Source organism: Pan paniscus, chromosome 10 (genome assembly GCF_029289425.2).
Source record: "Pan paniscus chromosome 10, NHGRI_mPanPan1-v2.0_pri, whole genome shotgun sequence".
Classification (NCBI taxonomy): domain Eukaryota; kingdom Metazoa; phylum Chordata; class Mammalia; order Primates; family Hominidae; genus Pan; species Pan paniscus.
The window spans coordinates 84,386,001-84,400,781 of record NC_073259.2 but is presented as its reverse complement, the minus strand read 5'-3'; the positions used below and the strand labels follow the sequence as shown (position 1 = coordinate 84,400,781).

The 14,781-nt window shown below is 36.3% G+C and overlaps 1 protein-coding gene across 7 annotated transcripts in view; it reads left to right on the top strand.

Annotated features, from left to right (window-relative positions):
* OSBPL8 (oxysterol binding protein like 8) overlaps positions 1-14,434 on the top strand; it is a 208,020-nt gene extending 193,586 nt beyond the window's left edge. For all 7 annotated transcript variants that reach the window (XM_003832884.4, XM_008958354.6, XM_055095924.2 and 4 more), the window contains 3 exons: positions 7,422-7,527; positions 9,501-9,603; positions 10,207-14,434. In XM_003832884.4, coding sequence (XP_003832932.2) covers positions 7,422-7,527; positions 9,501-9,603; positions 10,207-10,339 — 342 coding nt within the window. In that variant the 3' untranslated portion in view covers positions 10,340-14,434. The remainder of the gene's footprint in view (positions 1-7,421; positions 7,528-9,500; positions 9,604-10,206) is intronic.
* Positions 14,435-14,781: the final 347 nt, after the last annotated feature.

The following is a 14,781-nucleotide window of genomic DNA, read 5'->3' as shown; positions in this document are numbered from 1 at the left end:
TGGAATCAGTAACCAAAAACCTCCAAAGAAAAATTCAAGTTCAGGTGGCTGCACTGGTGAATTCTACAAAACTTTAAAGAACAAGCACAAATCCTTCTCAAACTCTAAAAAATAGAAGAGATGGGAACATTTCCTAACTTATTCTTTGAGGCTAACATTACCCTAATGCCAAAGCCAGATAAAGACATCACAAGAATATAAAGTTACAAACAATAACCTTTATAAATAAGATTCATACATCCTTAACAAAATACTAGCAAACAAAATTCAGTAGCATATTAGAAAGATTATACACCATGACCAAGTGGAATTTATTCCAGAAATGCAAGGTTGGTTCCACGTGAGAAAATCAATGTAATATATCACATTAAGAGGGGGAAAATCACATGGTCATTTCAATTGGCATAGAAAAGGCATTTGACAAAATCCATCACCCTTTCATAATCAAAAGAAAGACCTCATAAAACTAGGAAGAGAAGAGACTTCCTCAACATGATTAAGGGCATTTATGAAAAACCCACAAATAGTAGATTCAGTGGTGACAGGTTGAAAACCTTCCCCGTAACATCAGGAACAAGACAAACATTCCCACTTTCACCACTCCTACTTACCATTGTACTGGAAGTTCTAGCCAGAGCAAGAAAAAAAAGAGAAGTCATCAAAATTGGAAACAAGGAAGTAAAACTATCTCTAATTAACAGGTGACATTATCCTATATATAGAAAATCCCAAAGAATCCATAGAAAGCTACTGGAGCTAATGAACTTAAGAAAAATTGCAGGGTATAAGATCAACACACAAAAATCAGTTGTGTTTCTAACAGTGAATACTCTTGAAATTAAGAAAGCAATTCAATAATAGCATCTAAAAGAACAAATTTAACCAAGAAGCTGAAAGACTTCTACAGTGAAAACTATAAAACATTGCTAAAGAAATTAAAGAACATCTAAATAAAGGGAAAGACACCTCATGTTCTCAGGTAGAAAAGGTTAATATTGTTAAGATTTTGGCCAGGCGCAGTGGTTCATGCCTGTAACCTCAGCACTTTGGGAGGCCGAGGCGGAGGGACTGCTTGAGCCCAGACTGGAGAACATGGCAAAACTCTCTCTACAAAAAATAGAAAAATCAGCTGGGCATGGTGGCACACGCCTGTAGTCTCAGCTACTCGGGAAGCTGAGATGGGAGGATCACCTGAGCCCAGAGAGGTCAAGTGTCGTGACAGCACTACTATACTCCAGCCTGGGAGACAGAGTGAGACCCTGTCTCAAAAAAATAAGGACGTAACAGTACCACTAAAAGCAACCTACAGATTCGCCACAATCCATGTCAATATTCCAAGCCTATTTTTTTGCAAAAATGGGAAAGCAGATTTTCAAATTCACATGGAATTGCAAGGGGCCACAAATAGTCAAAACAATTTTGAAAAAGAAGTATAAAGAGGACTCTCACTTTTCGATTTCAAAACTTACTATAAAGCTATAGTAATCAAAGGAACGTGGTACTTATGTAAGAACAGGCATATTGACCAATGGAGTAGAATTGAGTGTCTAAATGTCAAGCCACACATCCATGGTCAATTAATTAATTTATTTATTTTAATTATACTTTAAGTTCTGGGATACAAGCACAGAATGTGCAGGTTTGTTACATAGGTAGACACGTGCCATGGTGGTTTGCTGCACCCATCAACCTGTCATCTACATTAGGTATTTCTCCTAATGCTATCCCTCCCCTAGCCTCCCACCCACTGACAGGTCCCGGTGTGTGATGTTCCCCTGCCTGTGTCCATGTGTTGTCATTGTTCAGCTCCCACTTATGAGTAAGAACATGCGGTATTTGGTTTTCTGTTCCTGTGTTAGTTTGCTGAGAATGATGGTTTCCAGCTTCATCCATGTCCCTGCAAAGGACATTAAGTCACCCTTTTTTATGGCTGCATAGTATTCCATGGTGTATATATGCCAGATTTTCTTTATCCAATCTATCACTGATGGGCATTTGGGTTGGTTCCAAGTCTTTGCTATTGTGAATAGTGCCAAAATAAACATACGTGTGCATGTGTCTTTATAGTGGAATGATTTATAATCCTTCGGTATATACCCAGTAATGGGATCACTGGGTCAAATGTTATTTCCAGTTCTAGATCCTTGAGGAATCACCACACTGTCTTCCACAATGGTTGAACTAATTTACACTCCCACCAACAGTGTAAAAGTGTTCCTATTTCTCCACATCCTCTCCAGCATCTGTTGTTTCCTGACTTTTTAATAATTGCCATTCTGACTGGCATGAGATGGTATCTCATTGTGGTTTTGATTTGCATTGCTCTAAGGACCAGTGATTATTTTTTTTCATGTGTTTGTTGGCTGCATAAATGTCTTCTTTTGAAAAGTGTCTGTTCATATCCTTTGCCCACTTTTCGATGGGGTTGTTTTTTTCTCGTAAATTTGTTTAAGTTCCTTGTAGATTCTGGATATTAGCCTTTGTCAGATGGATAGATGGCAAACATTTTCTCCCATTCTGTAGGTTGCCTGTTCACTCTGATGACAGACTCTTTTGCTGTGCAGAAGCTCTTTAGTTTAATTAGATCCCATTTGTCAATTTTGGCTTTTGTTGCCATTGCTTTTGGTGTTTTAGTCATGAAGTCTTTGCCCATGCCTGTGTCCTGAATGGCATTTCCTAGGTTTTCTTCTGCGTTTTTATGGTTTTAGGTCTTATGTTTAAGTCTTTAATCCATCTTGAGTTAATTTTTGTATAAGGTGTAAGGAAGGAAACCAGTTTCAGTTTTCTGCATATGGCTAGCCAGTTTTCCCAACCCTGTTTATTAAATAGGGAATCCTTTCCCCATTGTTAGTTTGTGTCAGGTTTGTCCAAGATCAGATGGTTGTAGATGTGTGGCGTTATTTCTGAGGCCTCTGTTCTGTTCCATCGGTCTATATATCTGTTTTGGTTACTGTAGCCTTGTAGTATAGTTTGAAATCAGGTAGCATGATGCCTCCAGCTTTGTTCGTTTTGCTTAGGATTGTCTTGGCTATATGGGCTCTTTTTTGGTTCCATGTGAAATTTAAAGTAGTTTTTTCTAATTCTGTGAAGAAAGTCAGTGGTAGCTTGCGGGGTATAGCACTGAATCTGTAAATTACTTATGGCTGTATGGCCATTTTCACGATATTGATTCTTCCTATCCATGAGCATGGAATGTTTTTCCATTTGTTTGTGTCCTCTCTTATTTCCCTGAGTAGTGGTTTGTAGTTATCCTTGAACAGGTCCTTCACATCCCTTGTAAGTTGTATTCCCAGGTATTTTATTCTCTTTGTAGCAATTGTGAATGGGAGTTCACTCATGATTTGGCTCTCTGTCTATTATTGGTGTATAAGAATGCTTGTGATTTTTGCACATTGATTTTTTTGTATCCTGAGACTTTGCTGAAGTTGCTTATCAGCTTAAGGAGATTTTGGGCTGAGACGATGGGGTTTTCTAAATATACAGTCATGTCATCTGCAAACAGAGACAATTTGACTTCCTCTTCTCTTATTTGAATACCCTTTATTTCTTTCTCTTGCCGATTGCCCTGGCCAGAACTTCCAGTACTATGTTGAATAGGAGTGGTGAGAGAGGGCATCCTTGTCTTGTGCTGGTTTTCAAAGAGAATGCTTCCAGCTTTTGCCCACTCAGTATGATATTGGCTGTGGGTTTGTCATAAATAGCTCTTATTATTTTGAGATACGTTCCATACATAACTACTTTATTGAGAGTTTTTAGCACGAAGGGTGTTGAATTTTATTAAAGGCCTTTTTGGCATCTGTTGAGATAATCATGTGGTTTTTGTCATTGGTTCTGTTTATGTGATGGATTATGTTTATTGATTTGCATATGTTGAACCCGCCTTGCATTCCAAGGATGAAACCGACTTGATCTTGGTGGATCAGCTTTTTGATGTGCTGCTGGATTCGGTTTGACGGTATTTTATTGAGGATTTTTGCATCGATGTTCATCAGGAATATTGGCCTGAAATTTTTTTTGTTGTGTCTCTGCCTTGTTATTTTAAATAAGCTTCTCACTAGTGTTCATCAGTCTCCAATTTGAACCTACTCTAGAAATGTGGATTTCTATTTTAAATGTTACAAAATTTTAAGCCTCCAGCATTTGAAGTAGGAGTATGGGCCAAACCTGCCTGCTTATTACATATTATAGAAATTTTAATTTTAAATACCTGAATAAGATTTTGCAAAATTATTTCAAGAAATAAGTAATTGAGAATACTTCTTGTTACAATGCTGAACAAGAAAGAACGAGTTGTTGACCACTGGTTCTCTGTTTTTCCAAGCATGAACGTTACCTTGTGATAGGGTTTGGCTCTATGTTCCCATCCAAATCTCATCTTGAATTGTACTCCCATAATTTCCACATGCTGTGGGAGGGACCCGGAGGGAGATAATTTGAATCAAGGGGGTGGTTTCCCCCATGCTGTTCTCATGGTAGTGAATAAGTCTCATGAGATCTGCTGGTTTTATCAGGGGTTTCTGCTTTTGCATCTTTCTCATTCTCTTTTGCTGCTGCCATGTAAGAAAGGGGACCTTTCACCCTCTGCCATGATTATAGACCTCCCGAGTCATGTGGAACTGAACGTCAAATTAAGCCTCCTTTTCTTCCCATCTCGGGTATGTCTTTATCAGCAGCGTAAATATGGACTAATATAGTAAATTAGAGTGGGATGCTGCTGAAAAGATACCCAGAAATGTGGAAGCGACTTTGGAACTGGGTATCAGGCAGAGGTTGCAACAGTTTGGAGGGCTCAGAAGAAGACAGGAAAATGTGGGAAAGTTTGGAACCTCCTAGAGACTTGTTGACTGGCTTTGACAAAAATGTTGATAGTGATGTGAAAAACAAGGTCCAGGCTGAGGTGGTCTCAGATGGAGATGAGGAACTTGTTGGGAACTGGAGCAAAGGTGACTCTTGTTATGCTTTAGCAAAGAGGCTGGTGGCATTTTGTCCCTGACATAGAGATTTGTGGAACTTTGAACCTGAAGGAGATGATTTAGGGTATCTGGCAGAAGAAATTTCTAAGCAGCAAGACATTGAAGAGGTGATTTGGGTGCTGTTAAAAGCAGTCTGTTTTAAAAGGGAAACAGAACATAGAAGTTTGGAAAATTTGTAGCCTGACGATGCAGTAGAAAAGAAAAACCCATTTTTTCAGGAGAAATTCAGCTGGCTGCAGAAATTTGCATTAGTAACAAGGAGCCGAATGTTAATCCCCAAGAAAATGGGGAAAATGTCTCCAGGGCATGTCACAGGTCTTCATGGCAGCCCCACCCTTCACCAACCTGGAAGCCTAGGAGGAAAAAATGGTTTCATGGGCTGGGCCCAGGGTTCCCATGCTGTGTGCAGCCTAGGGACTTGGTGCCTTACGTCCCAGCCGCTTCAGCCATTGCTAAAAGGGGCCAAGTTACAGCTCTGCCCATGGTTTCAGAGGGTGCAAGCCCCAAACCTTGGCAGCTTCCACATGGTGTTGAGCCTGTGGTGCACAGAAGTCAAGAATTGAGGTTTGGGAACCTCTGCCTCGATTTCAGAAGATGTATGGAAACGCCTGGATACCCAGGAAAAAGATTGCTGCAGGGGCGCGGCCCTCATGAAGAACCTCTGCTAGCACAGTGCAGAAGGGAAATCTGGGGTCGGAGCCCCCCACAGAGTCCCTACTGGGGCACTGCCTAGTGGAGCTGTGAGAAGCGGGCCACCGTCCTCTAGACCCCAGAATGGTAGATCCACCAACAGCTTGCACTGTGCACCTGGAAAAGCCGCAGACACTCAGCGCCAGCCCGTGAAAGCAGCCAGGAGGGGATACCCTGCAGAGCCACAAGGGTGGAGCTGCCCAAGACTATGGGAACCTACCTCTTGCATCAGCATGATCTGGATATGAAACGTGGAGTCAAAGGAGATCATTTTGGAGCTTTAAAATTTGACTGCCCCACTGGATCTCAGACTTGCATGGGCCCTATGACCCCTTTGTTTCCGAATTTCTCCCATTTGGAACAGTTGTATTTACCCAATGCCTGTACCCCCATTGTATCTAGAAAGTAACTAGCTTGCTTTTCATTTTACAGGCTCATAGGCAGAAGGGACTTGCCTTCTCTCAGATGAGACTTTGGACTGTGGACTTTTGGGTTAATGCTGAAATGAATTAAGACTTTGGGGGACTGTTGGGAAGGCATGATTGGTTTTGAGATGTGAGGACATGAGATTTGGAGGGGCCAGGGTAGAATGATACGATTTGGCTCTATGTCCTCACCCAAATCTCATCTTGAATTGTACTCCCATAATTCCCACGTGTTGTGGGAGGGACTTGGTGGGATCTCACCTTGAATTGTACTCCCATAACTACCACGTGTTGTGGGAGGGACTTAGTGGGAGATCATTTGAATCATAGGGGCAGTTTCCCCCATATTGTTCTCGTGGTAGTGAATAAGTCTCATGAGATCTGATGGTTTTATCAGAGGTTTCCACTTTTGCATCTTCCTCATTCTCTCTTGCTGCCACAATGTAAGAAGTGCCTTTTGCCATCTGCCATGATTTTGCGACCTCTGCAGACATGTGGAACCATAAGTCAAATTAAACCTCCTTTTCATCCCAGTCTCGGGAATGTCTTTATCAGGAGCATAAAAACTGACTAATACATCTTGTCTTTCTGATTCTAGTTTCTTCTCTTGCATTTAGGTTTTTAAGTTTAATACTGAACACCAAAATTACAAATCTATTAATAGGATAGAGTCCAAAGTTATTATTCTAAGGAAAATTTAGTCATAGTTGATGGTTTCATATACTTTTGAATCTTGTGCATCCACTTCAGTGCTTTCAGTAAGTTTAAATAATGCTCTACAAAATAATGGTATCATTTTTATTTATTATAAGATACTTTCTGTACTACCCAGATGTGATTAAAAGTAAATAAACCGTTTTACTGGAAACCCAGCATTGTTCAATGGGAATGTTTCTAACATTGGGAACAAAATAAATATGATTTATACACACTATTATTTAACATTCTATTATTTAACATTCTACTAGAGAATAATAATAGCTGGTGCAGTCAGAGGTAGGGGGATCTATATTCATATTTGTTTATGTATACATAATAATATCCCTGGATATAAACTAATAGTGATGGGTACCTATTTAGTGGGAGAGAGACTGGGTATACTCTTCATTGTGTATTTTACTTTTTGACATTTGTGCCAAAGTACTTCCTATTAAAATGAGATCATTTGATTGCATAAGTGCATCACATTTGTTAAATTTGAATTAGACTATTTCATCATTGTCTTAATTTCTGAATATCATGCCTATGTGCAGATAATTTTGACAGTTGTACACAGTTGGTCTTTAGTCCAAAATACAGTGCAAATTCACAAAATAGTTATTTTTTTCTTTAGGTTAGCGTCCCCAAAATGAAACATAAGCCAACCAGGCAACAGAAGAAAGTAGCAAAAGGCTATTCCTCCCCAGAACCTGACATTCAAGACTCCTCTGGAAGTGAAGGTAAAAATATTTATTGCAGACTAATGAGAGTCTAACTTTTTAATTACTACACAATTTGATATGAATATGGTTTTTCATATTAACTCAAGTTATGTGAGTTTTGGTCGGGGCAGGGTTGAGATACAAAAGCAATTCTAGATCATAGATAAGTTGTGAGACCAGGACGCAAGGTAAAGAAACAGAAAATGAAAAAGGGGAGACATCTAAATAAAAACCACACTCTAGGCAGGGCGTGGTGGCTCACGCCTGTAATCCCAGTACTTTGGGACGCTGAGGTGGGCAGATCACTTGAGGCCAAAAGTTCAAGACCAGCCTGGCTAACATGGGGAAACCCCATCTCTACTAAAAATATGAAAAAATTAGCCAGGTGCGGTGGTGCATACCTGTAATCCCAGCTACTTGGGAGGCTGAGACACGAGAATTGCTTGAACCCCGGAGGTGGAAGATGCACTGAACCGAGATCACACTACTGCACTCCAGCCCGGGTGACAAAGTGAGACCCTGTCTCAAAAAAAAAAAAAAAAAGAACCACACTCTAGTAGTAGCTACCTCTTATGCCTTGTTAACCTCTGAAAAATTGCTGATGGTTCCCTAGATTGAATTCAGAAGCATTTTTTGAGCTTTGAACTCAGTTCCATGCTTCAAAAATGTTTTTCATTTCCAGAGTAAATTACTGTAGTGTTTGGAAGTGACAGACAATAAAAATATAAAACTTAGCAACTGCTAGCTTAAATTGTACTCCATTCTTATTCGAGTCAGATAATGTGTAAAGTATCTTGAACTACATTGAGATATAATCATGAAAGGATTAAAGTGATGTTTGTGACATGACAAAAAAAAAAAAAACTTTAAGCCATAATCTCTACTGAGTTTACACTGAACTAGGGAGCTCATTTTAACCTATAAAGATAACACTAGAGGTGAATAAATGGTAGATTACTAAGAAATTAGATGACAAGTGATAAAGAGTTTAAAGGAGAGGGAGCTCAATTCAGTTTGAGGGAAAGTTCTTAGAATCCTGATGAATTATTAAGATTTCTAATGGATTATAGCAATCTAGGCTTGGGGAGTGGGGTAGGGGTAACATACTAGAGTAGTTAGAGGAATGAACCGAATAAAGGTTTAAAAGCAGGAGTCACGTGGCATACCAGTGTGTTAGAAGAGAGTATTGGTTGTATTGTTATTATTCCCATTTTACGAGAAAAGAAACTGAGACACAAGTTAACTTGCCTAAGGTCACATACCCCATAAGTAGGTATATGTATGTTATATATGCAGATTTTTTGGCTCCTTAATTCACCCTGTCATCCACTTTACTATATTACTATAATGTATCAACAGACATTTATTGAGTAATTAATTTGTGCCAGACTGTATGTTAAATACACCTTACAACAACCCTGTGAAGTCTGGTATTATTATCCCTATTTTTAAAATGAGAAAGCTGACACTTGTAGAGAGGTTAAGTAGGATCTGAACAAAAATGGAAAGGAAGGAATGCATATGTAGGGAATTTGGAAAAACATGTACAGCTTGCTGATTGGCAGTAAAAATTTGCAGAAGTGGTGTCGAAAGGGATTTAAAGTTTAGGTAACTAAACACTAACAATAAAAAATTGGAAAAAAGGGCTCAAGAAGCTGACTTCAGAGGTAGGCAAATGGGCAAGGAACAGAAGAGAGTAATACCTTCCTCAAGTTGATATGTATTTCTAATGAATTATTTCTGTTTTAATTAGTTAAAAAAACTGGTGCCATCCAAAATTCAACTAATGTGTAGTACTTTAAATGTATTTGTAGTGTTCTAGTATTGCAATGATGTGTTTGAAACTTCAAAAGTGCAGAGTATTCATATTACTATGCTAATCTCTAGGCTACAAAAACAAATACCCAGGAAAATTTTTATTACATGAGACACATTAAATTGAACTGTAGATTATTTTTATAGTTTCAACTTCATTCTAAATGTCTTTTTAGCTCAATCAGTAAAACCAAGTACAAGAAGAAAGAAAGGAATAGAACTGGGAGACATTCAGAGTTCCATCGAATCTATAAAACAAACACAGGAAGAAATTAAAAGGTAATAATATAATGACACTGATTATTCATTTGAGACCAAGGAGTAGTTAAGAATCCTGTTATATGGGAAATCATATGCAGACTTCATATTTTTATAACATTCAGCTAAGCTAAAATACAATGTTTAGCCTCTATCACCTGATGTTTGACACTTACGAAATTCCTCCAGCACTAAAATACTTGGGAAGGAAGGAGAGGTGGTTTTTTCTCTGTGAGGGTAGAATTGGAATCACTTTATTTTACTCCTATAGCATGCTAGGAATGTAGCTGGGTTGCATGTGGAGGTGGGATTGTTTCTGAGAAAGTCAGTTAACAAAGGCCTCTATAGTCCCCTCTGTGCATGGCTGTTATTTCATTGGAATGCATCAGTTGAAATATTGAAATACATCCATAACACTGGGTAAATATTTACTCCCTGAGCCCTTAAGTATTCCTCTTTGCAGTCCCAGACCCCGCCCCCCCCACCCCTACATACCACCCCATGACCCAGCAACTAAAAATTATTAACATTAAATGCTCTGTGACTGTTTAATATCAAATTGTGGGCTCTGTGCCAACATTTCTGGCAAATCATTACAAAATTTGTTGTTGCTTATTTTTATAGAAATATTATGGCTCTTCGAAATCATTTAGTTTCAAGCACACCGGCCACGGATTATTTTCTGCAACAAAAAGACTACTTCATCATTTTCCTCCTGATTTTGCTTCAAGTCATAATAAACTTCATGTTCAAGTAGAAGTTCTCTACCATTGAATCAGTGAACTAGAAAGATCTGATTTGGCCTGGGACCAGTGTTCAAGTTGGTTTGGTCTTTATTAAAAATCACAATATTCCGAAAACAAAAAAACCTAGGAGATAAATGTAGAGGTATTGACTTTTCGTATCTTTTATCTTCACACTGAAACAAGAGCTATCCTATTTGATTATTAAAGTGAGCTATGTGTTAAGTGCCAGGACATTTCTAGCTTTTGTGAGAATGTGTCTACATATGAGTATAATAAACCCACATGTATACACAATTGTCTCTTATGTACTCCTACCTGACAGTAGTCTTTGTATTCTATAGTATGTTCTGAGATATAATGTTAACATTGTTCATAACAAAAAATGCTATCAATCTTATAAATATATGTAATCTATTTTCTTCATAAAACAGGCACAAAAGTTTTATCAGTAAGGAATTACAGATTGAGAAATGATGGAATAATAGACATTAATTCAATACACTACTGTTAAAATTATTTGCAAAGCACTCAGCTCAATTATCTTCTTAGAAAGAAAGAAAAAGTATGAATGGTCAAAATGAATACATCGAGAGAGATAAATGGCAAATTGCTTTTTTAAAAGTTTACATAAGTTTTTTTTAACCCCTAGAATTTAATATTTGTAGATCCAGGTAAATATATATACTTACGTGTATATCAGTATAAAAACACTGGTGTGCAATTAATTGGATTGATTATAATACCACCTTAAGCACTTGCTGAAAAAAGTGTGGTCAAAATTGATTGCTGTCCTTTTGTCTTATTTTTGTTTTTCTTAAGTCAGCTGGTTCATAACATAGGCCAAATTCTAGAGATGTTTATAGGGCATTTGAAGTGCTGATAATTCATGTTTTTTCATTATGAAAACTTATTTTAGCTTTAGACTCTAGTGTGTTCAGTGAATAAGTAGAATATAAAAAAAAAACCAGTATTTTACTTCAAAAGCCAAAAAGAGGCAATAAGAAAAGACACTTTGTGGTGGCCTTTATGTGTACATTAAAATTGGTTTCTGTAAAACGTGTAATAAGTTGAGTATCTACGAAGAGTATCAAGTTCTGAAGTTTAATTTTTTTATTATCCTCCTCTCTTCTTAGTAACTTCTTTCTGTGGCAAAACCACAATTCTTTAAGATTCCTATTGTTCAGGCTAAGGCAAATTTTTTTGTTTGTTTCTTCAGTTTAATATTTTGATTTTGTGTTTTTACATAAATATTTATATTCCTTGAAAGCAATTTTTGCCAAGGTAGTTCAGTTTAGGAATATGTTGTTCTAAAATATGTCTTAGAATCCTGAAAGCATAGATTTTGAAATGTTTTTTTAATGAAAATGAAGGTCAGAGAGAATAATTGCCCTGACCACATTTGCCTTTCAGTAGGAGGAGGCTGTGAAATAGTAAAATTATAATCGTTTATGCCATGATAAATACAAGATTGGTAAATAAATACATTGATTGGTAAATTATGAGAATCAAAATGATAAAAAGAGCCTGCTTTTTTCCCTAACCAATATAGCTATCTTAAGTATCCTTAGGTTTCTGTGAAGAACCATTTCCCATGTTTTCTTGGCAAAATAATGCTGTATTCCATATGTACATGTGAAATGATGTTTTAAATTGATAAAAGCTTAAATAAGATCTACCTATACCCAGTATTTTCATGATATTAGAACAAATGGGTTTTTGGTTATATTTTATATTTGTCAATATAATTTTTGTATTCACATTCTGTTACACTCTGCCTATTCATTGATATATGATATTCTGTAAATATTGTACAATTTGATCTTTTTTATGGTTTAAATTAGTTAATTACATACAAATTGATTGGCTTATCACAAAAATCATTTCATCAGTAAACCTTGTTAACATTTTGTATTGGTGACCCACCTCTTAGGACTTTGGTCTTATCCACGTGTATGTTGTTTTCATTTGGTCCAAATAATATTTTATTTGTATGGGTATCTTCTAAGACTAAATAGGTAGTTGTGTTCTTTATTTTTAAAATTTCTTTTTAGAGCAAATGTTATGGGTTCTTACCCAAAGAGTCAAAAACTATTTCTTAAGAAAGAGCAGGGTTATTCATGACTGTTCTTTATACACTAAAAGCATGCATCTAATCTAATAGTCCTCTTATTATGCTTTTAGTTGTATGAGTCTCTTTCTATGAACTGAACACAAAACTCAGGAATTGGTGGCTTAATTTTAGATCAGTGCTTGTACTAGGCTTAGTTATATGAATCTTTATAACCCATAATTACTAACTTTGTAGCCATATATGTAATTGACTTTGAATGTTATTTACCTGAAATTAATCTTCCTTCACACATGGATTCATAATGTGATTTACGGTTCCCAGTTGTCTGAGAGCCTCATGAGGGTTTCTAGGATTTATGACCTTATGACCAATTTTTTTCATTTACCAAGATTTTATTTTCCTACATGAAAATTTAATTGAGTAATAATTATTCACATGTGCATTTTCTTTTTAGCTGTTAAATGTACTATGCCATCATCCACCATTTAGTAAGATGTAGCTGGCCCAGGACATGTAAAAAAAAACAACAACAACAACAATAAATAGGGCATGTGAAATGTTAAGTTACAGCAATAGATATTTTATTTGTATTTCATGTTAGTACTTTTTTGTTTTATATCACTTATAAAGGTACAGTGTACTCTTTGTCACAGCTCAGTTGGTAACTGCATTCCATTGAAAAGTTGGCCTTGTAAAATACAACTCTCATTTAATATTCATGCTTTTGTGCCTTTAAGAAAATATTTTTTGTCATTATTTGTGTTACAGAACTATAATGTGATTCAAGGTGTTTATAGGCTTGTCATAAAAGGGTCATTTCTGTGTGTTACTTTCTTTTTATATAGCTATAGTATATTTAAACAATAATGCTATCTTTTATAGGGGTTTGTCTATTTACCTATTCTTTACTCAGACATTGATGTAGACTTGTCAGATTATTCTGAGTATTGTTAACAGTGCCTTTTCGATGGAATCACACTTTTTGGCTGTCACCTTGTGCCATATACACACAAAATTTTGTGGAAGGCAGTTTTAACTTTCTGAAGAATATCTGTCAAAATTTAAGAAAACAAATGTATAAAATTCCATTTTTTCCAGTGTTTAGCATTTCTAGTAAGCAGTGAGGTTGTTTGACATACAGTGATGATGGCATTATTGATAAGCCATACATGAGACTGCAGATTATATTGAATCATATTAAATGTACAGAAATAAAATATTAGATTTATATCAAATTTTCCAATTTGAACCAGTGGGGAAAATCCCACAGAAATCAGTAAGTTTACATTTCAATTTCTATCTTATTTGACTAAGTGGAAAGAGATTCTTTAAAATGTATAACCTGCCATTATGTAATTTGGTTTCATTTTATTCTACCTGTTGTGTGAGTTTAGTATATTTAATTTACTTTTTGTTACTCTTTACATACTGTTTATTTTTGTTAGTTTTTAATTGAAGATGGACTGTTGAAATTGTATAGGACCAGTGTCTTATTAATATGATTAATATATTTAGAAGAGCCACATGAAACCCATGACAAAATGAATGTGAATATTCTTTCTAAAAATTTAGAAAATGTTATCTTTTTGCATTTATTATGTAAAACTGTTTTACAGTATCAAAATTTTTCACTTAAAGAAAAAAAATGCCATGAAACATTTGAACTGATGAGCCACAGAACTTCAGTTGAAATTTTTTTCACTTTTTAGCATGCTAAATACACATCTGAGTTTAAATGTTCTGTTTAATGGCCATTCATAAATTCAAGCACTACCACTGGTCAGTTTTGTGTGATAGAATAAAAATATGTTACCTGCAGTGTAAGTACAGAACACTGTCAAATTCTTTTCCTTAAGGTGCACAGTAAATGTACAGATAGTTATAGGCCACTGTTTTGTAATGTAGTACATTTCTAATCTATTATTCCTAACCTATTATAACTGTTTGCAGAAAGAAAAGAATTTTTCTAATAATCTGTAAAATTATGCTAACTTCTACAAGTAGGCTTCTAAATAAAATTTTTAAAAAGAGCAAACGGTGATCAAGTGACTTTTAATACAATATGATGACTAAATTATTGCTAATTTGTTTTAATCCCCCCTTTTGTGGGGATAGGGATAGCTGCAAAGGATGGCAAAGGGCTTGAAAGGGATTCAACAGTGAGAATCCCTGAAGTATGCTTTGCTTGGTGCCTTATATTCATTCTTCTCGAATCCTCTATGAGAACCTTAAGTGGACGTTAGCCAGATTTTATACATGAAGATGCTGAGGCTCAGAGAGGTTGAAAGTCTCCAAAAGCTGCAGAGTAAGAGTGGTAGCCGACTCTTATTTTAAGAGTAAAAGCACAAGTTTGAATCTGTATCTCCGTGGTACACTTAAATA